This window comes from Phycodurus eques, chromosome 4, assembly GCF_024500275.1.
Source record: "Phycodurus eques isolate BA_2022a chromosome 4, UOR_Pequ_1.1, whole genome shotgun sequence".
Lineage (NCBI taxonomy): Eukaryota > Metazoa > Chordata > Actinopteri > Syngnathiformes > Syngnathidae > Phycodurus > Phycodurus eques.
Genome location: NC_084528.1, coordinates 18,481,824 through 18,509,455, shown reverse-complemented (window position 1 = coordinate 18,509,455; position 27,632 = coordinate 18,481,824). Strand labels below are relative to the sequence as shown.

General features: G+C 41.9%; 1 protein-coding gene across 6 annotated transcripts in view; it reads left to right on the top strand.

Moving 5' to 3' along the window:
- The window catches only part of ddr1 (discoidin domain receptor tyrosine kinase 1), a 79,577-nt gene that overhangs the window by 25,759 nt on the left and 26,186 nt on the right, over positions 1 to 27,632 (top strand). For 5 of the 6 annotated variants that reach the window (XM_061674362.1, XM_061674363.1, XM_061674361.1 and 2 more), the window contains exons 2-6: positions 6,320 to 6,480; positions 12,185 to 12,290; positions 17,060 to 17,135; positions 18,501 to 18,653; positions 22,988 to 23,135. In XM_061674362.1, coding sequence (XP_061530346.1) covers positions 6,378 to 6,480; positions 12,185 to 12,290; positions 17,060 to 17,135; positions 18,501 to 18,653; positions 22,988 to 23,135 — 586 coding nt within the window. In that variant the 5' untranslated portion in view covers positions 6,320 to 6,377. The remainder of the gene's footprint in view (positions 1 to 6,319; positions 6,481 to 12,184; positions 12,291 to 17,059; positions 17,136 to 18,500; positions 18,654 to 22,987; positions 23,136 to 27,632) is intronic. The other variant, XM_061674360.1, reaches the window with a different exon arrangement.

Below are 27,632 nucleotides of genomic sequence, written 5' to 3'. Positions count from 1 at the left end.
GTTTTCGTAGTACTGTGTGGTCTCTGAAATTTGCAAGAACAAGACTGTGAGCCTAGACAATCTCTCGTTCACTTTCATTTGTGTTGTTAATTTTGATAAAGATGGAAACTGGACTGGGTACTGGAGAGAGGCTAGTTTACGTCCCCAACACTGCCTAGGTGCCCTTAGCAAAGCTCTGAAATTGTGCGTTCTACATTGAGCTCAAGTTTGTATTAATAGCAGATGATGTTGACTTTTTTTTAGTCTTGGAATGGCTGACATGGAATCTGTGTTATTGGATACATTTCTTGTGTAAATGTGGTACAGATGTGCGTTTATAAAGAAAGCACTGTGACTCCTTTTCAAAGGTGTGCCTTTACCTTGCTTGTTTTATGACCGCATACCATACATACCCGTTTGTAAATCATAAACAAAAACGGCAGACGTGGTAAACATGAATTTGTGTCAAGCATGCATGCCAGTTTGTACTGCCTTTTGTTTTGGGGAAAATCTTTACTCCAATCAAGATTTGACAGCTGGATGCTGTGAAACCTCTTTCAAAGAGTCTGTGGTTGCAAACTAGCAGAAGCTCCTACAGCGAGCACACATGGAGACTGTCAGCACAGCCTTCAGAAGCTTTCTACTTAATAGCCCTGTACACAAATGAGCCACTACACCTTCCACACAGGTTAATGGGAGTTTAAGTGTAAAAAATGGTTCCTGGCCTGTAACAGTAGATTTCTCAACAGTGAATCCATATTTCATTTAACTCGTCCTGCAGTTGGTGTGGTAACAAGGGAACTGAAATTGTGAAACTGATGTGATTAATTGAAAAGTACAATTTTTATTGACCTGAGCAAGAAGTCCTAGCCTTTGAATCCAATATGGTGCTTTCATACTAGCACCCGGACCAAATTTCGTTTTCCCCTTTGGTTCAGTTCATTTGGTCGGGTCTGAATACAAAGTAGAACATTGGCATGAACCAAACCAACTATGGTTCAACCTGGATCTGATTCACCAGGCAAATGAAGCCTGAATGACACATGGGGAAATCAGATGAACCTGTTTTGTGTTTATCTATAAAACACCCATTGGTAAGACCCCACCCGATCTATGCTCTCTGCTCACCATGTATACCACCACCAACACTCTCCCTTCCAGTAGTTTATTAACCTCTTCATTCCAAAAGTCCGCCCTATTTTTGGTCGATGATCTTTCAGATTTTCTGCCCCACTACTGGAGCACTCTGCAACAAATATTCAAACTCACCTCTTTCATCCTATCATCATATTTAAAAAGTTAGTGAGGAATATTGTTTACAATCGCCGCACATGTTTTTAGCCTTTTTTTAAATGTTATTTTATTTTTTACTTTTCATACACCACGTGCTATGATGAATTTATCGGATTCATCTTCAAATTGTATATGGTTAGCATTTCTGATAGCAGCGTGTCATTTTTTTCCAATGTGTGAATTCGCTTAAGACGTCCCTGTAAAGTACACTTGATTGTTTGCTTTTGTACTGTAGCCTGGTATGTGTACAGATAAGTTAAGATCAAAATTGTGCTCAATGTTATGCTACTACTAGTACTGTCCAACTGTTTACAATAGGACATTAAGAAAAAGTGCCACATGACCAAAATTCCCCTGAGTGACTGATGTTGAAAACTGCAATTAGTGTATCCATTTTAGACCAAACATCTATACTACTACTGTTTGGTCCTCATATTGAATTAATCTTTGGTTCCAAATTGGTGTCACTCCAGAAAAGACGCCTGCCAGTGCTGGTGCCACTCATCTAACTATAGAAAATCCTTAATGATGCAATGATGCAAACTAATAAAAGGCTCATGCTCTCCTCAGTTTTTGCATTTCCAAGCAGTGTGAGTCAGCTGCTCACGTGAATTCATTAGAGCAGCTCCTGGATTAGCCAAGACAAAACTTCAGAGCATAGTGGTCCTTTCTCCCGGCAGTCTGAGCGCTAACCACAGCTGTTCAGCACCACTTGACTTCGCCAACAAAACATGGTCTCGGATGGCTGCCGACACTTTTATTCCTGCTCGCCAAAACATTTGTCTGGCTATTTTCCCCCTCTATTTTACTCAGTGTGTGTGATGTCAACCAGTGCTGCTATACTTTGAGGAAAAACATAGCCGCTGCCTATTGACACCTGGTCAGTGGATATTCTCAGCTTTTACTACGTCATGTTAAAGCCCACCTGAAATCGGACATAATACTTCTAAAACGGTATCGTCATGTCCTGGGATCACATGCATGGACTGTACCTACAGTACCTTCGCAGGAGTGCCTCAGGACAGCTGCACTGACTGTGACTGCCTGTATGCCCTCTTGTTGGCCCTTTGGCACCCATGCATTCATTCTTTCCAAAGCCATAAGTCACCAGCCAGCCTACAAAGTCATCATCACACCTATTGTTTGACCATGTGCACACTTCCATTTCATTGTTTTTGGATAAGAATGTATGTAATCTCTCACATCCATCTGATGAGAATTGGTAAATGGGCACCATAGTACAAATTTCTCACAGTCCACATTCATAGAATCTTCAGCTGGACCGCTCTACTTTCCCCCCTTCTATTACCCCTTTTTTTACTAGAAAACCAGGTATCAGAAGTAGGCTTTACACGATCAGGATTTTTGGGGCCGATCACCGATTAGAGAGTTAAAAAAAACGATAACCGATCTCCGATCACAAGATGGAGGAATGCGTCTATTTAAATGACCTGTTCATTTACTGTATATACTTGTGTACTTAATTGCTCAAAAAATTATATTTACAATAAATAATGTATCTTTGTTCCTCTATTTATGCCAGTGAGGCATAGCGACAGACGGAACAAATGAATGGTCTTCTATTAGATGGCAAGAAGTAAATACAGTAATGTATCCACCTTTTGTGACATTTTTGTTTTGTTGGTGTGCCGTAAGATTTTTCCAATTGTAAAATATGTGCCTTGGCTCCATAAAGGTTGGAACTCAATGCTCTAGTCAGATCATGCATTCTATTCAGTCATGTCAAACCAACATTAAAACATGACAGAAATAATGGGTGCTAACTTACTGTAATTAAATTATTTTATTGGAATTAAATTACTTCACCCACACCGAAACTTTAGAGCCTGATTCGACAGAACGGCGGCACGTTTACGTACAACCGTTGGCGCTACGGCTAGCTTGCTAGGCTACATAATGGTTTATGCCCTGCTTGCGAGCCGTATCATATTAAAAGTACGGGAACATACCTCAAGCAAGCCTTAAACGAACGTCCTCTCCTCTACTGAACACCGGTGACCACCAACGTACGTTTTTCCCCATTTTGCCCTTATAATACAGTCTGCGCGATCCACTCTTGTTGTCGCCGCCACGGTAACGAGTGTGTCCGATCGCATTTGAGTTGACAAGATAAAGCCCTGTGATTGTAAAAAAACGGGATGCGGTGGTATCGGAATACAAGATTTTATTGCAGTAGTCTGACATAGAGCAAATTTGTCTTGTAGTCTGATCCGGGCATTAAGTGTTGTCTGTCTCAGACTTGTTGTCTGTTCCACACTGCCGACATGTTTTTATTTTTTTAAATAACTTTATTGGCTGTCAGATATTTATAGTAAAGACCCGCAACAAGCCTAAAAATGAACTAGCTTTTGGATTCAAATTTACTGTGCACGATAGCGAGGCAGAGTAAATGTCTTTTGTGGAGCCGAACAGATCGGCGAATTATGACATTAAACCTGATCAGGCCGATAAAATCGGTGTAAAGTCTAATCAGAGAGTCCTATATTTACGATGCTTGTGATCAGAGGTAGGTAGTCAGGTGCTACATTAACAAATTACTTTTACTCGAGTAACTTTTTTTGATAAATTGTTCTTCTCGGAGTAGTTTTGAGTAGGTACTGTAGTTGTTACTTGTATTTCTATCTCCAGGTATTTATTATTGCTTGTGTAATCTATTTTTGTTTGTCAGAGACTTGTCACATGACTCTGTGTAACCAATTCTGTATAACTACTAGTGACGTTTGACTCAATTTGACCAATTAAATGGAGCCAGGCAGTTACAACACTGCACACCGTCTCCACGCCACACCCCACACAGTAGCTCACCCACTACCCGATTGATGATAAGTGGTGTATAAAACGGATGGATGGACTACAAAAAAATGTCTACATTTCAGCATACAAGAACTCATCTTAGAACTTGAGAAACATACAGTACAAGAGGCTGTCTCAGCCTGCATTCTCAAAATATAATGCTCTGGACCTGCGGAATAAAACCAGCAGGTCAACCACAGCGCGTGAATGCAAATGTGCAGTTCGTCCAACCCAATCAGAACTGTTGGAGCTGGCTGTTCCTTGCTGTAGAGAGGGTCGTGCGAAAAGGAACAAAAGGAACAAGGAGGAAAAGCAATCCCCAATGTATGCAAATCACAGCACTGAAGCTTAAGATGTAAGTTGGCAGAACTCAAATTGTTGTCAGATGGCCCCCAGAACTGAGTCAGATGTGCTAACCACCACGCCACCATGTTCAAGTTACTCCAAACAATTTGTCATGTCTTCCCCAGCACAAATAATCTCAGAGATCCATGCTAAAATGCTATTCACTATGAATTAAGACCGTTTAAAGAATTAGACTAAGAATCATGTGGCGATTGGGTAACCGTAAATCATGGTGGAGAGGCTAAAGTCTGCTGTTTCCATATGTTCCCCGTTGACGCCTCCCTCCTCCTCCTCCGGCCGCTACAGCTGTGTGTCAGCTGTCGGCCGGCTCGGTCTACTCGAGGAGATGAAGTTGAACCCTTAGAAGCTCTGCTGGGAAGAAAGACTGGCCTCTCTTTCGCTCCCAGCTGTCGTTCCCACTTCAAACTTCCACTTATTGACTTTCCCCCTCCCCTTGCGCCACCACTGGACTTCTTCCTAGCGCACGTTTCACGGTGAAAATATGCGAGCTGTCAGCTGTCATGTCAGTTTGGCAAAGTTGTATCGGTATTGTCTGACAAAAAACAGTAAGTGAAACTAAACGGTGCTTTTGGATGGTTTGAAGCTTCCAAAGAGGCTCGTTGAAGTCACAGAATTTCAAACATTAGATGATCCATTCAGTGTGGATGGATTTAAAAAAATAAATAAATAATAATTCTTCATGTTGTTTTTTAAATCCCTCCAGACCTAATTTGCTTAGTCTTATAACCACCCGTCGTTGAATAAGCGCTGTGAAAGCAAGTTTATTTTCAGCAATTTGGTAAAACTATTGGTTTCTCTAGTGCCGAGGGGAAAACATCCTACTGAGAATAAATGTCGTACTAATTGTACCGTCCTCAGTAACCATTAGTGTTCATTCCTATAGGCAGCAAAGTATCATTGTCACCCAGCAGGCCACTGTCGAGAGAGGAACAAATTAGCGCCTCAAAGTGGTATTTTAACATTCCTAGCTGTCATAAAATTATAAAGTTAACCATTATGCGGGACAAAAGTAGGGATGCACTTAACATTTTCTTTTCTTTTTATTTTATATATATAACAGACTCCTCTTGATTTGCCAAGTATGTCAAAAACAAATTTGTCTCCGGGAGTTGGAACTGCTCTAGTACGACAACAGACAGTCAATTGACAGTGAATACTTTTGAGACATAAACACATAAAGACACACACATACATAATATATATACACTTGTTACAATTACTGTACATTTATAAACACACAGTTAATGTGTTATGGTTACATGGAAGTTTTAGGGTTTCTCGCCAGGGTTTGGGTTTCAAGTTAGTATTTCTTGCTGGGTTATGATTTGTAGTTCAGATTTTCAAGAAAAGGTTAGGGTGACTGTTGCAAATTAGGATTTTATGGCCAATGTTAGGGTTTCAAGTCTGAATGTAGATTTGTGTGCATGTTAACCTGGTAGAGACCTCAAAGGTGGCAATGAGCCCAATCCATCCTTCCTTCCTTCCATAAGTTAATTTAAAAGGTGTATAAATTTTTTGGCCCATCCAGTGTAATAAAACTGCAATAAATAATACTAAGAACTAAAGTCAAGGAAAACTACTTGCCTTTGACAGACATGTAATGGAGAAGGAATAGGAAGTACTTTTTTAGCTATTAATCAAATAAAGAGTTGTGTAGTGTTTAATAAGTGTGCTTGAATTCACACGTGCGTGGTAAAATGAATTTGTATTATTTCATTACAGTAGACTCGCGGTTCTGCAACTTCACCTATTCGCAGTTTTTTTTCCCCCCCAAGTTTCATTTAATTTTTGTCCAATTTTTTTCTATTGGTTGAATTTTTGTTGAACTGTTTATGATGTTTCTTCTTTTCCTTTCCGTTCTTGACAGGAATGCCTGTGGTCAGCAGTGCATCTCCGGACCGGTAACCAGACGTGTTGCTGCAGTCATGATGAGGCCAGCGGGGTGGTTGACTCCTTTCTCCCTGGTGGTGGTGGTGGTGGTGATGCAGGTGTCGTCTGTGGAAGAGCACGAATGGCACTTCAATGCAGGTAAGAAGCCCCTTATAAATAGACTTTACACCGATTTTTATCGGCCTTATCGGTATCGGCCGATAATTACCATTTTATGCTGATCGGCTTTGTCATAATTCGCTGATCATTGATTGGCTCCGCAAAAGGCATTTACTCCGCGTCGCAATTGTGCACAGTATATTTGAATCCAAAAGCTAGTTTATTTTTGGCCTTGTCGCGTGTCTTTTGGCGAAGTCCTGTAAATATCTGACGGCCAATAAAGTTACAGACAGACAACACGTATCAGACTACAAGACAAATTTACACTTTCAAGATTGAATGTCAGACTAGTGCAATAAAATCTTGTATTCCGATACCTCCGCATCACGTTTTTTACGATCATTGGGCTTTATCTTGTCAACTCAAATGCGACCGAATACACGCGTTACCGTGGCGATGACAACAAGAGTGGATCGCGCCGACTATATTAAGAGGACAAAATGGGGGAAAACGTGTGTTGGTGGTCACTGGTGCTCAGGACAGGAGAGGACATTCGTTTATGTTCACGTACTTTTAATACGATAACTGCTCGCAAGCAGGCATCAAAACTTTACGTAGCCTAGCAAGCTACTGCTAGCACTGACGGTTGTACGTAAACATGCCATCGTTCTGTCGAATCATGCTCTAAAGTTTCGGTGTGGGTGAAGTCATTTAATGAAAAATAAAGTAATTTAATTACAGTAAGTTAGCACCCATTATTTCTGTCATGTAATGTTGGTTTGACCTGACTGATTAGAATACACGATCTGACTCGAGCAGTGATTTCCAACCTTTATGGAGCCAAGGAACATATTTTACAATTGGAAAATCTCACGGCACACCAGCAAACAAAAATGTCACAAAAAGTGGATGCATTAATTACTGTATTTACTTCCTGCCATCTAATAGAGGACCATTAATCTGTTCTGTCTGTCAATATGCCTCACTAGCATAAATAGAGGAAAAAAGATACATTATTTATTGTAAATTATAATTTTTTGAGCAATTAAGTACACAAGTATATACAGTAAATGAACAGGTCATTTAAATAGACACATTCGTCCATCTTTGTGATCTGATTGGTTATCGTTTTTTTTTTAACTCGCTGATCGGTTATCGGCCCCAAAAATCCTGATCCTGTAAACCCTACTTATAAATCACTTTTCTCTTGGGATGGAGAATTCAAACACATTTCCATGATTGATGAATCAGAAAAATCAGAAAATTCAGAAGAAATAGGGTGTGTATGTAAAGTTTAATATAATTCTTGATCGTTGGGGTATTTTGATGAAAGTATGTCACAGACATGTTACCAAAACATGGGGTAGCTCTTTTAAACTGCAGAAAGTTGCATTTCATGTCTCCTTTCAAGAGTTGACTGCTGAGCCCATATGATTTCTGTTGCTAATCAAAGCAGAACCACCAGGTGTGAACCTTGACTGGTCTCATATTTTGATTATCATGTCTTCGATTCAATACTATGGTACATCATGATGAGTTACAAAAAAAAATATGTAAGTCCTAGGTTCTATATTACTATGTTTTTTTTTTTAACCAATAAATACAAGCAGCCAAGTACAAGCTTCTTATTTCTTATTTAAAACCGTTAAGCAGAAATTTTTAGTATGACAATAAATAATGGAAGAAATAAATAGAATAGGCCTAGCTATTTTTGTTTTAAAAAAAAAAAAAAAAAAAAAAAAACATACTGCAGTGTTACAATATATTGAATAAAAACTATCTAATAAAATAAGAGCACAGGAAACCACCTGAAAATGCAAAACACCTTTAATTAGATGCCGTTCAAAAAACAAAACTAATTGAGCTCTACAAAGTCTGGTTTAAAAGTGGCTCTTTCTGCAGTGACCACATCTCTGGCTATGATATTACATTATTTATTACATTACATTATTATATTATAATAAAGGTGTTACCTTTTCTGTAAAGTGGCTACGCAAAGGGATTTTATATTGTAGCTCCATCGTCATCAACAAGTGATGAAACCCGGAGTCGTCCACTATGGGATGCGGCCGTAAAGCTTTTGCTATGAAGCCCGACTTAATTTCTCCTCTTTGTTTGAGTTAGCCTGGATTGTTTACAGACTCAGTCATTTTTTGGCTGAGCCGCCAGGCTATGCATTTTGCTTAGCCAGTGTAGTTAGCAACTGGGGTGGAAACGGCTAATGTGATTCCTTAGGTTGGTGGTGTTACCGACATTTTTTTATTTGTGTGTGACAGGCTTAACACAGAGTGTGACTTGTCCAGTTGGCAGTTCCCTGTTTGTAAAATGCAAAATGTATCCAGATATCCACTTTAAAAATAGTTGGGGGTGTTCTTAACTTTTAGCTGGTGGCCGAATGAGGTCATTTACTGTGTATAAGAGCAGTATAATGCTCTGGAGCCTCCTTCCTAACGGGCTTCCAATGTTCTCCTCACATTGTCTAATCCGCGATTCTCATTCATGTTCCATTATCAACAGGCTATATGCAGTGTGTTCTCTCCCTGTCTGCCAGCCAGTCGAGTGTAACAGGAGAGTGAAATCATTCCCACCCTGCTCCTCAGGACTGCTAATGTACAGCCACATTATGAAGTGTCAGTCAAAGTATCAGGGAGGAGGGTGGGCGTAGGGAGGTTTGGTGAGGGGGCAACCAGGTGTAACGGGACCGCTGGGTGTAATATCTGACTACAGCTTAAACAAGGCTTTTGTGTTCATATCGGAAATGGCAACAATAGTTTCAATAAATTCATTATGCGGCTTGTTTGTGGCGCAATGCTTTTGAGAAGTACAGTGTACTATGTAATATTAGGACACATGGGCACTACAGGAAAGTGTAAGTGAATTTGGAGTTTATTATAATTGCTTCCACCCTTCTTTGGAGATGTTCTACAAGATGTTGTAGTGTTTCTGTTTTTGAGACTTTTTTTTGACAGTAGTGATAGACATTAGAAATGTCCTTGATTCTCTATGCAGAGGGAGCACAACGAGCTAGTGGTTAGCCTGTCGGCCTCAGAGTTCTGAGGTTTGGGTTTGAATCTCGGCCCCGCCTTGCTTTGTGCCGTTAGCATGTTCTGGCGGTGTTTGCTTAGGTTTTCACCTGGCACTCCGACTCCCTCCTAGATTCCCAACACATGCATTTTAGGTTTATTGACACCTCTACATTGTCAAACATGCCCGTAGGTGTGCGTGTGAATGGTGGGTTGTCTGTGTGCTGCGATTGGCTGGCGTACTGGTGTACCCTCCTCTAAACTCAGCCGGGATAGACTCCAGCTCACCTGCGGCCTTGTTCCTTTTCTGGCATGAGTTCTGGAGTCTTCTCATGATGGACATCCCTACCAAGTTCCATAGAGTTGTGGTTCAAATTTTGTAACAATCTGACAAACTTTCTTGGACGAGTTAATCTCTGAAGACCCCTGGGGAGAAGACCTCAAAAAGGCAGCTTCAAACCAAAATATCAGACTTCCTGTTTTTTCAGGCATGGGTTCTTGAAAATCTTGTACTGGTCTACTCATGATAAACATGCCTACTAAATTGCTTTTAGGGTTAGCCCTGATCCTAATAACGACAATATAAATAAAGCAATTGAGGGTCTTCGCATGAATGAAGGGGAATGTGTAAAATGTGTAGAGGAAAGTTGAAACCGTTGAGTGGCACTGTGATATGAGGTTGATTTAATGTCGTGGGCACCTGTTTAATGGGTGTGGATCAAGCATGTGCGTGTGCTCCACCCTATAAGCTTTTTAACGTTTGCCACTCGGCCCCAAATTCCTATGTGGTGACTCAATGACAGCGCCCCCTCCTGCTCTCCCTTCCTCTCCTGTAAGTACCCTTCTCTACTTTATCGCCACGCGACCCTCCCCTCGGAGCAGACAGCCTGCTTGTCTGTGTAATCCCACGCTATCTGGATCGTTTGTCTGCCGCCGGAACGGAGTTGTCGCAGACCCCCCGAGAGTGCTAGCTTGTCTTCCTACCACCAGCGCCCTGTTTTTTGTCACTCCTTTTGTTCCCTGTGCTGCAAATCCCCCACCGTCAGGGCTAAAGTGTAACAGGAGCTGCGTCGGATCGCACAAAAAGTGGAATGTGAAGGGTGTTGTCATGGATGGGACAAGTCACCTTCCTTGCCCGAGGTCTAATCCAGTGATTCCCAACCACATTGGTGTGCCATGAGAAATCTTCAGGTGTACCACGGGAAATTATCCAAATTATTTATTTTCTGAAAAATAATGCATGCTACCAATGTATAGTGACAGGCACAATAATTTAATGCTCTTCCAGTAGATGGCAATTAACATCTGTATACGCTTTTCATGACATTTTTATTTGGCAGTGTGCCGTGAGATTTTTTTACTCATTTAAAATGTGTGCCGGCGGCACGGTGGCTGACTGCTTAGAGCGTCAGCCTCACAGTTCTGAGGAACCGGGTTCAATCCCCAGTCCCGCCTGTGTGGAGTTTGCATGTTCTCCCTGTGCCTGCGTGGATTTTCTCCGGGCACTCCGGTTTCCTCCCACATCCCAAAAACATGCATTAATTGGAGACTCTAAATTGCCCGTAGGCATGACTGTGAGTGCGAATGGTTGTTTGTTTCTATGTGCCCTGCGATTGGCTGGCAACCAGTTCAGGGTGTACCCCACTTCCTGCCCGATGACAGCTGGGATAGGCTCCAGCACACCCGCGACCCTAGTGAGGAGAAGCGGCTCAGAAAATGGATGGATGGAAAATGTGTGCCTTGATTTAATAAAGGTTGGGAAGCACTGGCCTAATTTGCACACTTGCACTTGTTTGTCCAGGACTTGATGAAAAGAAATGAACATTTATGAATGTTTTGTTCGTATTTGCGTTGAAAAGACACTCAAACGACATTTGATTAGGTACACGTGAATGAGATTCAAAACATAAGCTGCCTTTACAAAGATAAGAATGCTTGATTTTTTAATATCGCAGTTCAGTTGCACTGCTATATTGTTTTTAAAAAAAATTTTTAATGGGTTTTTACAGTATATTTACTTCCTGTAATGCCCTCGCATGTAGCCAAATTGCAGTTCAATGAGCATCTAAAGCAGGGGTGTCCAAACTTTTTCCTTCAAGTGCTGCATAAAGAAAAATCAAAGGATTCAAGGGCAACTTTGACATTGATCCTTCCATTTTCTGTACCGCTCTATCCTCACAAGGGTTGCGGACGTGCTGAAGCCTATCCCAGCTAACTTCGGGCGAGAGGCGGGGTACACCCTGAATTGGTCGCAAGCCATTCTTCAACTTAATATGTTAAACACAATAAGACCAATTGGTAATTGATCAGCCTGCCACCCACCCTTAAAAATAAATTGTGGGCCAACAAATACTTCGGGTGTGGTTTTAACTTGCTGAGTTTTTAAGTAATTGATGACAGAAATAAGGGAAGTAATATGAGTCTGTTTGACGGGGAAAATGTTTTTCCCTTCAAGACAGACCGGAGCAAAACGGCGAAATTACAAGCAAATTTATTGCGAGTTTGGAATTCTCTTGTTATGCAACACCAAAGTCCGGACGTATTCCCAACAATGACATAACAAGCCAATGCTCCGTGACCAATGATGCTGGCTGATGCAAGGAATGGCGACATTCAGTTTCTTGCACACTTAAGCTCTACGGCGATAGCAATGTGGCTCATGGGTCTTCTCTCCCTTTTCTTTTTATCTCTGCATCCCCTTCCTGTCTCTCCATCTCTAGCAGCTCAGTGTCGTTTTGCCCTGGGGATGGAGGATGGCAGCATCCAAGACTCTGACATCACCGCCTCCAGTGCCTGGTCAGACTCCACCGAGGCCAAACATGCAAGGTCAGTGAGTTGAACCAGTCAGTCAATTATTTTCACAGCCGTTAACTGCTTCTTCTATGTTAAAGCGTGGGTCAAAATTAGGTATACACTTTTTAGATCTATTAATTATTTCCAGGTACTACCGTGAATAATGGCAAATAATTTTACTCAAGAACAATGCACGCAGGATTAGCCTAGCCCCGAACCGAAGCAAGGCAGAAAAGTAGTTTTAAGCAAAGGAATGAAGGATACAAAAAGTGGGTACGAGGGAAGGAAGGAGGAACTAAGGAGGCAAAGCGGAAAGGAATGTAGCAGGGAAGGACTGAAAGAAGAAAAAAGTCTGAAGTAGAAGGAAGACAGAAAAGCAGGTTTGAGCGGCATAGAAAAATGTGAATGAAAAACAGGTGTGGTGGAAGGAAGGCTGTAAGAATGCGTGACTAAAAAGAGGGAAGAAGGGAAGGAAAGAGGACAGCACAGAAGGAGGTCAGGTATAGAAACAATTCCAGGAAAACATCTGAGGTGGAAGAAGGCAGGAAAGAAAGAGGTAAAGACAGACAAGTAGGTTTACGCAAATATTTAAAAAGAAATAATTAAAAAGCAGCTGAAGGAAGGAAGGAGGGAAGGAAGGAAAGAGAGAGAAAGAGAGAAAAGAAAAGATGCCAGGGTAAAAGTTCAAGGAGTTGGAAGGCAGGAAAGGGAAGGAAGCAGAAAAGTAGTTTTCAGCAAAGGGTGCAAGAATGAAAAGCAACTGAAGAAATAAGGGGAAAAAAATGTTTTTTATGTAATGAAACATTAATTAATTTATGTAATTATTATTTTGTAATTAAAGATTTTGTAGGCTTACTTTGGCCATGTATATTTAGTTACTGTTGCACCACCAAGAGGAACGACAACAAGAATACAATGCAGCCATTTCAATAATAGTGTGCGTACAGGATGATGACACTCAACGTCGTTTATTTCTGCTAAATCAGAATCATCTTTATTTGCCAAGTATGTCCAAAAAACACACGAGGAATTTGTCTCCGGTAGTTGGAGCCGACAGAGAACACTTTGAGACATAAAGACATTGACAAAAATACAGTCACTGAGCAATAAAGGGTTAATAGTTATCTGGTAATGCTGGTACATTTTTTTTTTTTTTTTTTTAGACAATTGAGGCCTCTAGCACTTAGAGCAGCAACAGAGTCCTCTAGCACTTAGAGCAGTTCGAATGACTAATATCGCAATAGTCCGGTGCAATGACCATTGTGCAAAGGGCGCCGAGACTTCAAGGAGTGTATGCGGTTTAAAGTGACGAGTAGTGCGATCATCTGGGACAATGTTGATTGTGCAAATGTTGTAGATACTCCTCAGTCAGTGTGCAAATGGAGCAGATGCTACTCTGGCATGAGTGGCCAGTATTGGTCAACAACAGATATGCAAATAGTGCAGCGTGGCGAGACAACTACAGTGAGTGCACGAGTAATGTGTAATTGGCCCCACAGGAATGTGACAACGAACTCAAGTCAAAAAATTGCCAGCATGTTGTAATGGAATTGTAGGTTAGGTGTTTAAGAAGTTGATCGCAAGAGGGAAGAAGCTGTTGGCATGTATGCTAGTTCTAGTTGGCATTGATCGGTAGCGCCTACCTGAGGGAAGAAGCTGGAAGAGCTGGTGACCGGGATGTGGAGGGTTCGAGAGGATTTTGCACGCTCTTGTCTTAGTTCTGGCAGCGTGCAAGTCCTCAAGGGTGGGTAGGGAGGTACCGACAATCCTTTCAGCAGTTTAGCATGTCGGAGTTTGTCCTTTTTTGTAGCAGCACCAAACCAGACTGTGATGGAAGAACACAGGACTGATTCGATGACCGCTGTGTAGAAATGCCTCAGCAGTGAGGCGAAACGTGCAAAATAAGAGGCATCAAGTTCTTCCATTCAGTAATAGGCAAGTCTGCTCAACATCTCTCAAATGTTTTATTTCAAACAACGCGTTGCAATGGAAGATCATGTATGGACCCCCCCACCCCTCCATCCTAAAGCAATTTGTTTGAGGCTTATTCTGACAGAAGATGACAGTGTGTGTGTTTGTAATCACATTACCTACTTATCTGTCTGGCAGCAAAGGCTGTGAGAGCAGGTTAGGTCCCGCAACGCGCTCTAATAACCATGTGCAGGAGCGATACGTCGAGTTTGTGTGGGCGTGCGCCCATTTGGCAGAGAGTCCAACCATGTGGAAATGATTATTAGCTGCGGCGCGCTCTAGGAGACACGGGGGAAACGCCAAGACGGACGGCGCGCTGGACGGACGGTAAAGTAAACAAGCAAGGAGAGATGGCGCTAAAAACATGGGAGAAATAATTTGAAAGCAAGATTTGAGAACAAAGGGGAGGGAAAGGATGTATACACGGACGATTGCTGTATTGCAGCATTAAAGCTTCCAGAAAATGGGAATCGTACAATAGTGACAGGAGGTACAAACTATATCGTATGGATGTAGAGTGAACGCCCTTCATCTCTGACTTTGGGCGAGAAGCAGGGTAAAGCCTGAACTGGCAGTGGCAATACGAACCCAGATCTCCTGACTGAGAGGCAGATGTGCCACCCATTATTCCACCGTGCTGCTCGGCACTGTCCAAAAAGTTGAATTTTCCTGATACATTTTCATTGGAATTGAATATGACAATTTATTGTGTGTTATTATTTTTACAGTATAACTTATTTTATATATTGTTCTAATATATGTAATTATATTCATATTATATTTTAGTAATTTGTAATTTTTTTCTGTTTCAAACTCAAAAGTTGGAGCTACATGCTTTTTTTTTTTTTTTTTAATTGGACACAGACTATATGTTGTGTTTAGCAGCTTGCTCCTGACAGAAATGTTATTTGGTTTTTTTATCAGACTATATTTTTATGGGCGGCACGGTGGACGACTGGTTAGGGCGTCTGCCTTACAGTTCTGAGGACCGGCCCCGCCTGTGTGGAGTTTGCATTTTCTCCCCGTGCATGCGTGGGTTTTCTCCGGGCACTCCGGTTTCCTCCCACATCCCCAAAACATGCATGGTAGGTTAATTGAAGACTCTAAATTGCCCATAGGTGTGAATGGTTGTTTGTTTATATGTGTCCTGCGATTGGCTGGCAATCAATTCAGGGTGTACCCCGCCTCCTGCCCGATGATAGCTGGGATAGGCTCCAGCACTCCCACGACCCTTGTGAGGATAAGAGGCTCAGATAATGGATGGATGGATATATTTTTATGGCTGTAACTAACAGTTGTTCAAATAATCAATTAATGTGTCAATTATTTTTTTCAATCCCAGCTATCATATCAAAAATATATTTCTAGCCCTTTATGAAAAAATGTGGTCATTATTTCAAATTGACAATGTAGAAAATGCAAAAACATAAACTGGTTGAGATCCAGTTACTGATTAGGTCCGTAATATGTTAGAAAATAGGCATAAATGTTGATCATTGTTTTCCAAAGTCAAAGCAGATGTTTGAAAAGCTCTTATTTTGATTAAACACAAAGATAATCAGTCTGCTTTCATAGAGGAATAAAGAAATCAGAGAATATTTACTCTTCAGAGCGTGAATGGCTCGCCATGCTGCACTATTTGCATATACTGACCACTCATGCCAGATTAGCATCTGCTCCATTTGCACACTGATTGAGGAGTATCTGTAACATTTGCACAACCAACATTGTCCCAGATGATCGCACTACTCGTCACTTTAAACCGCATACACTCCTTGAAGTCTCAGCGCCCTTTGCACAATGGTCATTGCACCGGACTATTGCAATATTAGTCATTCGAACTGCTCTAAGTGCTAGAGGACTCTGTATCTTTTTGCACAATTGTTTTTTGTCAATGTCTTTATGTCCCCAAAGTGTTCTGTAAATTGACTGTCTGTTGTACTAGAGCGGCTCCAACTACCGGAGACAAATTCCTTGTGTGTTTTGGACATACTTGGCAAATAAAGATGATTCTGATTCTGAAATAAGTAATCAATTTTCAAAATAATTAGCGATTAATTTGATAATCGATTAGTTGTCGATTAGTCAATTAATTGTTGCACCTCTTATATCTTTATGGGAAAATTGTGAGGGGGGGGGGGGGGGGGGAGTCCATTTTGTAGCTTTCCAATATTATTATTGCTCCATTGCTATAGCGTGATATTGTCTTTAAGTTCTGCAATTCCCACCCCTAGAAGCAATATAATGCATTAATGCAATTAGCTGGCGAGCAGTTGACGCCCAGTCCTGCTCATCTTCCCATCACGGGCCTCTAATGTGTGTGAAATCATCTGGCTGTTTCCTGCTGCATGAGCTCACCCTCTGAGGGGAGCAGCATCACTGTCTGCATGACGCCATCAATTTAATGATTGGTTTTTAGGTGGTCTGAGCAACGCGCTGGGCGTCCTAGGAGGAAATTTATGCTGTTAATTCGTGTGTGTGTGTGTGTGTGTGTGTGTGTGTGTGTGTGTGTGGTGGCCCAAGAAGAGCTGCTGTAACACAGAGTCCAGCTCCCTTCGTTTCCTCTCTTTCAGATGTGCATGTGTTCTGTACATTTTCCCCTCTTAAGAGTGGTTGCAGACAGCGTTGTCTGTTTGTATGTGGGCGGCTTCTCGCTGCGGAAGCCATTATGCACTGGCTTGTTTTGTACCAAGCTCTCGGTTTAACCTGTGCATGCTGCAGGCACTGTTGTGGGAACAGTCGAGTTAATTGTTTTTTTATTACATACTGTCCTTTTGCTAGATGGCCATCATTTGTCACCTGATGTAAATGAGACCTGTGTCCGTCTTCAGGTTGAGCACCGGAGAAGGGGACGGAGCTTGGTGCCCCAAAGGCGCCGTCTTCCCCGATGGATCAGAATACCTTCAGGTTAGCGGCACGCGGCCAGCTCACTTTGATTTATAATCTCATTCGCCTACTCCTCGTCTGCACAAGTAATGTTACGTTGGAATACAGTCAAACTTTTAGACTCCAACACTCCTCAAGTCGTACAATGTGACCACAGTTTTCTGGAAAAATACAAACTTTTGAACCATGTACAGTATTACTTCAGCTCTCTGAGCATCTACAGTGGGTATAAATAAGCATCTACAGTGGGTATAAAAGTTCTACATACTCACTGTTCAAATGCCGTGTTGCCTGCTGACTACGGCTTGTGCTGTAAAATGTGACACCATCAGAGGCACTTTTTTAATTTAAAGTAAGCAGAAAATGTCAGGAAAATCCTTCTAGAACATCTGAACTTAATTTGGGGTTAATCAGTTGCATGGTGTGTGCTGGCTCCCATTTAACAAGTTTGAATGGGATTGGTTAATTCCGAACACAGCCACATCCCCAGTTGTAAGAGGCTGTGAACTTGTACAACATTATTTTTACTACTAAAAGATTTCATTTTTTTTGTACAGATTAGAAGTCACAATGGTTGAAAAGGTTATGAAATTATTTCTCTTGATGACATTTTTTATATCATAAAAACAAGGCTGTGTAAACTTGTTATATCAACCATATAGTAGGGATCTGTAAACTTTTGTGGGCCATAATTATTTTTAAAACAGACAACGGACCCAGGCCATTCATAGATGAGGAAAAATAGTTAAATGTGGATGCAAAAAATGCGTTTAAAACTTGATAACAATCTATTCTCATTTTTAATTGCATTACAATATTCCCACACTATTCCTGGAGGATAGAGACTGAGCCCTGCCACGAATAGTGAAAACCGGCGAGTAATTGATGTCCCCCTATATAGCTTTACAACTGCCTATAGATGCGTATGGCAAAGCGGTACTTTTATATTAGATATGCCTTTGGCCTGAGCACAACAACAGCAAAGGGGTGAATTGTTATGCAAACAATGCGGGATAAGTGCGAATACATGAATTTGCGAGTAGCAAATCGTGAATATGTGGGGAACAAAAATGTATTGTATTCTAAAATAAATTAATGCTTTACACATTTTACATCTGTCATTTTTTAAATTTTACGAATGTTTTATTTTTGTAATTAAATAAATGAATTAACCAACTATTTAATGAGCTAAATACATAAAATTACTACCTTTTTATACCCTTTGCTATACCTACAGTATACATCAAGACTGTCCGATTCTGTCAATGAATCGTTAATACACACTTTCAAATGTTACAAAGGTTCCACTAATTCAAGCATGGTCGGAACGCCGTCTGTTCCTACTCCATCTTTAAGATAAACTGACTGATTCCCATTTTCCTGCAGGTGGACCTGCGCAAACTGCATTTCTTGGCCCTGGTGGGCACCCAGGGTCGCCATGCCGACGGGCACGGCCAGGAGTTTGTCCGTAGTTATCGCCTTCGCTACTCTCGTGATGGCGTGAGATGGATCACCTGGAAGGACCGCTGGGGCCAGGAAGTAAGGATAGAATTGAAGCGTGTTCATTAAGTGTTAGTGTTGGCAGGACTTCATATTCCTGTCGTTTATATATAATTCATCTTGTATGACTTTGTAAGTGGAGCCATGCCAAGCTGTAACAAAAGAGCCCAGTGGGGCTTTTTCAGCTTAATACAAAGCCACACCTGTGCAGAAAGCAGCCATTGTTGGCTCCCTGTCCAATGTTTTCTTTAGTGATCAACTCTGGACTGAGCTTGTGTGCTCTACAGTGGGAATTGGACCTCCCAGCAACAATGTTTTAAAGAGGACGGTATTATTCTTCATCTGCCTCAGATAAGTCTAAAGATAGCACACCAGTGTCAATCTTGGCTCAAATGCAGTAACTGCAAAATATTGCCCGACCCCCATCTATCCATCCTTTTCCTTTACCGCTTATCCTCACTGGGGTCGCTTTACTCTGAAATCAGTTGGCACCTTCAAGCCATTTCATTTGAGCTTTTCTACGATAAAGAACATGACACGGCCTGAATAGTAAGTCCAAGACTTGGGTGGCCGGGACACTAAGGCTGTGTTCGGAATCACTCCCTATCCACTAGTATATAGCAAAGGTGGGAGCATGGTACATATAGGTATGGGCAAGGTAAGTCTCAAATCTTGACCTCCAAGTTTTACAGAAGTCCCAAGTTACTGTGGCGAAAATCAAGCAAATCCCCAATAATACCAAGCAAGTAAGTTTAACCAAGTCGTAAGTCAAGTCATACATTTTGCTCAGTCACAACACAGCATACAGTATACGAGTCAACCCATTGCAAGCGGCACGTATGTATACATGTCTATGCTTAACACATTCACAATTGCAGTTTTTAATGGTATAGTTTCAAGTTTCAGTCTCCGTCTTGGTCTTATGTCAATGCATGTCTGACATGAAGCTTAGTTAATGTTTGACCAGCTATTAGTGAGCTAAATTGTGACGTCAACATACAGTAGCTTACCTACGTTTGTAGGTTTTATAGAGACAGATAACATTTAGTGTCGTAATTGTTGTGTCCCTTTACTTTTGAGTAGCAAACCTTGTATGTTGCATTCTCTCTTTTTCCCAATTTGATCAAAAATGTAATCCTTGAATCAAAATGCAATTATCTTTGGATCTCCATCCGTGATACGTGCTTTATGTTGCCGCAACACTCCGTCTCATGGTATAGTGGTGGTTCTCAGATTTATGCCGTGCAAGACACCCAAAAATAGTTTTTTGGCGTGTTTCCCCCCCCATACTAGCATACTAGCTTAAGTCCAGATTTTCAAATGTAAACGGGATGACTCGTCAAGTCGTGTAGTTCAAGTCATCTTTCATATACGTTTTAGTGCCAAGCACGCAATTGGTCACTCAAGTCTGACTTGAGTCAAGTCATTTGCCTCGAGTCTCCCACTTCTGGTATCTACTGCCCTATATAGTGAGTTTGCCATTTTGTGCTTTGTTTCGAATGTGTAGTGAGTGTACTTTATAGCCTTCAGTGTATAATGCCTTCAATGTATTCCACAGTGCATTGTAGTATATTTCAATAGTGCCGAAGTCAGAGTTCCTTTGAGAGGGCCAAATGTTTGGAGATCTGTATTCAAGCCAACCATCTTTTCTTTGTAGTGCTACATCAAAGGACTTCCTTCAACCATTTGTACGTTTATTAGGGTTTTCCTTCTCCGCCCGACAGTAACATGTCTTGGGTTCACAACAGGCGTCCCGGTCTGCAAAGAGGACTGTTTTGCATCTTATAAGATAAGGGTACCAGGTGTGAGCTTAGCTAGACTGTGAGACGCCCAACGTGGGTGTGGTTCCAAATATGGTCATGAGGAACGACCATCTTCCATAACCCAGGGAGGGGCTAATTCCACGCCCAGAGAATTAAACCTTGATAAACTGAGATCCAGGGGTTTTCGGGGGCTTTTTCGTTGTTCTGGCTATGTAAGCAGCTGTTATGACACTAAGGCTTGTTCAATAAATCGAATTAGCCCAAACGGCAAGTGTCTCAAAGTCTTCATGAATTCATGCCCAACGGAAGCCAGTGTTCTCCCGGGTGACCTCCGACTCGGAACCACAGGCGAAAAAATCCACCTCAGCATCTTGAAAAGTAGTGAAAAGCCGATGACGAGCACTGGAAAAGCAATATCTCCCATGATGCATTGCGCCAAAACAACAAGGATTTCCACTTTCTGGGGTATTTTCTGATTCTTTGAATGTGATAAATTCATGAGTTGTGGTGAAAATGTCTTTAATGTAAGTAGAGCAACACCTAATGCTTTTTTATTTATTTTTTTTCTTCTTAACGACACGTCACTCAATGTCACCTCAAAGGGTCAAAAGAACAATATAAAAATTAAGAAACACAAAATGAAGAATCAATACAAGATTAAAATAGTTACAGTTAATGTAAAATAAATGTCTGGGATAGGCTCCAGCACGCCTGCGACCTTAATGAGGATAAGCGGTACAGAAGGATGGATGGATGGTTTTGAGTAATGATTTGAATGTGATGCCGAGAGAGTCAAGGTTCCTTGTGTGAGGTGGGGGCTGAGCGACTGAAGGCTCGTGACACCGTGGTGTTCGACGAGCGGGAGGTTGAACAGAGGAGGATGACCTAAGAGTGGTCTGTTAATGTGGAGGAGGTTGGTGAGATATTCAAGGGTGATGTTATTGATGGCTTTCAATGTGAAAAGGAGTATCTTGTGTGTGAGATGCAGTGTGTAAATGGGCAGCCAGTGAAGTTGCTACCATCACAACACAGATGGACATAAAGTGCTTTGTAATTATTTTTGTCATTCATTGATTCATTCTCTTCCGCTTTTCCGAGGTCAGGTCGCGGGGGAAGCAGCTTAAACGGGGAGCGGCCACTTCGTCCAGCTCTTCCAGGGGGTTCCCGAGGCGTCCCCTATGCCAGCCGGGAGACATAGTCTCTCCAGCGTGTCCTGGGTCGTCCCCTTGGCTTCTTCCCAGTGGGACGTGCCCGGAAAACCTCACCAGGGAGGCGTCCAGGAGGCATCCTAATCAGATGCTTTAGCCACCTCATCTGGCTACGCTCTATGAGGAGGAGCAGTGGATGACCGAGCTTCTCACCCCATCTCTAAGGGAGAGCCTGGACACCCTGCATAGGAAACTTATTTCGGCCGCTTGTATCCGCGATCTTGTTCTTTCAGTCACGACCCACAGCTCGTGACCATAGGTGTGGGTAGGAACATAGATCAACAGGTAAATCGAGAGTTTAGCCTTTCGGCTGAGCTCCTTCTTCACCATGACAGACAGATACAAAGTCCAAATCACTGTAGACGCTGCACCGATCCGCCTGTCGAGCTCCCGCTCCATTCTTCCCAAACTCGTGAACAAGAGCTCGATATACTTGAACTCCTCCACTTGGGGCAGGAACTCGTTCCTGACCCGGGGAGGGCACTCCACCCTTTTCCGACTGAGAACCATGGTCTCAGATTTGGAGGTGCTCATTCTCGTCCCAACCCCTTCACACTCTACTACGAATTGCTCCAGCGAGAGTTGGAGATCATGGCTTGACGAAGCCATCAGAACCACATCATCTGCAAAAAGCAGAGATGTAATACTGAGGTCACCAAACTGGAACCCTTTAACACCTTGGCTGAGCCTAGAAATTCTGTCCATAAAAGTTCTGAACAGAATTGGTGACAAAGGACAGCCTTGGCGGAGTCCAACACTCACTGGAAACAAATGCAACTTACTGCTAGCAATGTGGACCAAACTCTGACACCAGTCGTACAGGGACCAAACAGCGTGTGTTAGAGGGTCCACCAACGGGTTTGGGGATTGCGACCACCTTACGGCTTCTTCCCAATCCCAACCTTCCAGGGCTTACTGTCATTGAAGTTCTCCAGAAGAACGAGTGAGTCCCCAGCAGGATCGCTCTCCTGACAGTCTTAAACAAAATGTTTTTAAAAGCAACCTTCAAGTATTTTAAAATACAAACCTTACAAATTTCAGGGGGGAAAAAATCAATTATTAGTAGCTTAAATTGAATTGGGCTCTTTACTTTTTGACAGGTCCTGGTATTTACAGTACTGTATTTGCTCATTATTTATTACGGAAGGTCCACCAACGGACATTGATCCGGTACGTTGTAATTATGCGACAGCAGTGACGACCTGCGTGGTGCTCCAAAACCACTTTTGGTAACTGATGAATAAACGATATAGTCCCCTATATAAAAGTCCCTATATCGTGATTAAGAAGTAAAGAATGATTCCAGAGTGAATGAATGATTCAAAACACAGCCAAAAATGAGCAAAAACAGATTGCCGAGCGATGTCGTGGGTGAGTGAATATTTGTGCTTGTTCCTCCAAGGTGGTGTCCGGGAACGAGAACACCTACGATGTTGTTTTGAAGGACCTGGGCCCCCCCATAGTAGCCCGCATGGTGCGCTTCTACCCGCTGGCCGACAGGGTCATGAGCGTCTGCCTTCGAGTGGAACTGTACGGCTGTGTGTGGACTGGTAAGTGGATGTCATGTGACCTGACTTGACAAATCTTACCTTTTCACGTGGTGAAGGCTTAATTGTTATTCCTTCCAAATATGTGCCGTGGACTTCTTTTTTGACTGAATTACTTGAAGTTGTTCTGTTTTATTTCCATTGTGCAATGTGGTGGTTATCAAAAGTAACTGGCCAGAGGAGTGATGGTATTAGTCAGCACCCACAAACGCTGGTTCACCCCAAGGACCAAATCCTTAGAAACAACCTCAGCAATGTTGTTTATGGAGTGCAGTGATCTTGACATTAGCGAGACCAATCATCTCTTATAGAAACGCAGGAGGGCAGCCTCTGTGGGTCCAGTGTCAGCAGTGCATTTGCATCTCAAAAAGAAGGAACATTTATTCCTTTGATGAAATCAATGTTCAAATTCTCGACTGAGAGGACTGCTGGTTTGAAAGAGGTCTGGAATAAGCCTGATCGAGCGACGGCTCCTAAATCGCGTCACCCATATTTCAAGGCACATCTGGGACCACTGTACATTGCAGTTACATTGGTATTAACCATGATGTTGACCTAATGACAAATGCGCACAATTTAGACAATATTCATCTTCATCTTCATATGACAAACCAGATAGTTGAATGTTCCATCAAAAGTCCAACTTTATAAAGATGACTGTTCAAAGGTCAGTGTTCATTTACAGTGGGTACGGAAAGTATTCAGTCCCCCTTAAATTTTTCACTCGTTTTATTGCAGTCATTTGCTAAAATCATTTTTCATTTTTTCCTCATTAATGTAGCAACAGCACCCCATATTGACGGAAAAAACTGAATTTTTGCAGATTTATTAAAAAAGAAAAACTGAAATATCACACAGCCATGAGTATTCAGACCCTTTGCTGTGTATATCTAATTCGGGTATATATATATATATATATATATATATATATATATATATATATATATATCCTGTCCATTTCTTCTGATCATCCTTGAGATGGTTCTACACTTTCATTGGAGTCCAGCTGTGTTTGATTATACTGATTGGACTTGATTAGGAAAGCCACACACCTGTCTATATAAGACCTTACAGCTCACAGTCAATGTCAGAGCAAATGACAATCATGAGGTCAAAGGAACTGCCTGAAGAGCTCAGAGACAGAATTGTGGCAAGGCACACATCTGGGCAAGGTTACAAAAAATATTTCTGCTGCACTTAAGGTTCCTATGAGCACAGTCGCCAAACATACCGGACTTTAGGTGTCAAGTAGGCTCATGCACAGTTCGAATGTCCGACACATTGTGGGTATGCGTCCTTTTGCAGTGGGTGAAAAATGATTTAGTCAATAATAATGATTCCAAGTGTGTGTGTTTTTCCATCTGTCCCATGCATCGCTTTGAGAGATTGCATCCAATTTACAGGCAGGACGCTGTTTGCCAGCTTGAGTGTCTGCCCTCTGATAAATAGCATTGCTCTCTGCAAAACCCCCAAGCACTCGCTGTATTTATGAGTGCTCACTTCTTCTGCAGTCACGTCCCACATCCCTCGTTCATCACTCACCGCCTCAAGATCAGCGCTGTCCTGTTCTTGTGTGCTGGTAGAGTGGCTTATTGGCGTCTGAGCCGGGTCGGTTCTGATTGTCTGGAGGTTAGGCATATATGGCCACTTTTGCACCAGTCATCGCACTTTGAGTGGGTTTGTTTGTTCAGGTCTGATTGTCTGGAGTTGGAGATGAGGTTTATTATAGTCTTATTATGGCCGCTTTTGCACCAATCAGCACAGTTGGAGTGGGTTTGTTATGGTATGCAGTGGCCTATGACTAAAAATTGTAGAGGCATTACTTTCTGTACTTGCTACGCAGACAAAACTTGAAAACTGAAATTATGTATATTTTCCGGTTACAAGGCACATCAACATGATTTATTTATTGAGTAGCGCTTGTTACTTGGCAGAATATGTAAGGTACAAAGGCCAGTAAAACAACTATTTGGGCAGAAGGCTGCCACACACAACAGATAAAGGACAGGGAGATACTGCAGAAATACTGTACATTGAGGAAATTACTACAAAATGGCACAATAAGCATTTTGAGACAGGTTTATATAAACAATTGGATCTCAGTAAATAAAAATATCAAGCATAATAATAATTTATTTTAGTAGTTCAATTCAAAAAGTGAAACGTATATGAAAATACTCTTAAGTCCAATTTCTCCCGAATTTCAATATTAGAAATTACTTGATTTTTTTTTTTTTGATAAGCTGTAATCATCAGAATTATAAAGATTTTTATTAATTAGTTAAATATTTCACTCTGCATGTAGTGAATCAATATACAGTGGATCCCCGCTATTAGTGGGGGATAGGGCATGGGTAGGACCTTGAATAGCGAAAATCCGCTGATAATTGACACCCATTTTAATTGCATTGGGGGGTAATTTATTTTTGTTTTTCAAACCCCATAAAATCTTGAATAAGCAGGGATAAGTTGCCAATTAGTGTTTTCGGGATTGTTTCCCTATGGAAGCGTGTTGCATTCACTTGGATTTGAAAAATAAATAAATAAATACATTTAAAAAATTAAATTTTTCTGAGTAATTTATTTGAATAATTTTTTTCTGAGTATTTTTTTCAGTTTTTCTGACAATTTTTTTTCCCACCTGTTTTTCTGACTATTTTTTTCCGAGTTATCGGGACACATCGAACTCACGCGTGAACCTGCGAACCGCAAGTGACTCTTTGTGGACTCCGTAGTAAGCAACATGACCGGCTTATTTAGTTTGATCAAGTTTTATTTTGATATGGGTTTAAGACACTGGGAGATACTCCTGCCTTTGAGTCACATAGATGGTATTGTTATTAGTTTGTCGACATTACGCAGGCACCTGCGGACTTTGCTTTTGTTCAGGAGGAAAGCCCATTCAGATCTGCTTGATACAGCAATGTTTGTCCAGAATCAGTTGGACAGATATGATATGCTCCATAGATACAAGATGATGCATTTAAAATGCATTCAGGCTGGCTACGTGGTGACTCAAGAGACGATCAGGAGACTGATGAAAATACTGGACCCGCATGGTGTGCAACTGAGGCGCCGGAATTGGCTTCGCCGGCGTATGTACCACAATCCCGGCCCAGCAGTAATCCGCCGTTAGTGAGTCCGCAAAGAGTCATTTGTAGTTCGCAGGTTCTCACGTGAGTTCGATGTCTCCCGATAACTCGGAAAAAAATTTGTCAGAAAATCAGGTGGGAAAAAAATTTGTCAGAAAAATAGAAAAAAAATGATCAGAAAAACAGGTGGAATAAAACTTAGTCAGAAAAACAGAAGAAAATAGAAAAGCAGGTGGCTGCCCCAAAAAATAAATAAATATATTTTCACGACCATAAGGCGCACCGCATTGAAAGGCGCAGTCTCAGTTACGGGGTCTATTTCTGTATTTAACGCATACATAAGGCGCACCGTATTATTGGGCACAGGCATGGTAAAACATACGCTAGGTTAAAACATACAGTAGCATGCATGCACGGTAAAACAATGTTTTTAAAAAGGCAGCGGGAGCAAAACTTTGTTCGGTTGTATTTTATTGAAGTATTTAACAATGTACTCATGTTATTTCTTTTATCAATCCTCATCCACAAATCCATCAAAGGCCTGATCTTCTGTATCCGAAATGAACAGCTGGGCAAGTTCTCAATCAAACACGCCAGGTTCGAGTCAGTCTCGTTGCCGTGCGGCTCCTCAGAAATGATGCCGGCTTTTACGAAAGCTCGAACATATGGCAAGCAGACACGTTAGCCCAAGGATCCACAATCCATTCACAAATTGTGGCGTAACTCGCCCGGCGCTGCCTCCTAGTCTTAGTAAAACTGTGTTCGCCATCTGTCATCCATCGCTTCCACGCCGCTCACAACTTCACTTTGAACGCCCTGTTTACACTGATGTCAAGCCTCCCGGAATGATGGCAAGCTTCCTCACTTGCTGCACATGGCAGAGTTATTGCACTCAGTCGAATGGTGACTTGAGATGCTTCTCCCGGCTGTTCGTTGCTCATTAATCCATTGCTCGAGTTGGTCTTCCAACTCCGGCCACCTCGCCTTGTTTCCGCGTTTTGTTTTTCTTTTTCTCCCCGCGGAAACTCAGCTTTGTCTTCTTGACTTGGCGAAGCTCGTTTTCCTGCTTCCTCCACTTGCGAACCATGGACTCTTTGATCTTGAATTCTCTCGCGCCTGCTCAATTCCCATGTTCCTCCGTGTAACTAATAGCTTGGAGTTTAAACTGTGCTTCGTAGGTGCCATTTTCGGGGATCCTTATCCAAACCGATGTTGTTTTGCACAATGCACACCGCGGCGCTATATACCTACTGGGGGTGTGGCTTTAGCGTCCTCCTTCACGCACCCTTCCCCCTTTACATCCGCATGCTGTCATCAGCCACGTCCGCTTTTCCTCTGTATAAGCAGCGTGTCGGCAGCAAATGCTCCCAGTCAGTCAAGCAGTAAAAAAAAAAAAAAGTCAAGGGAG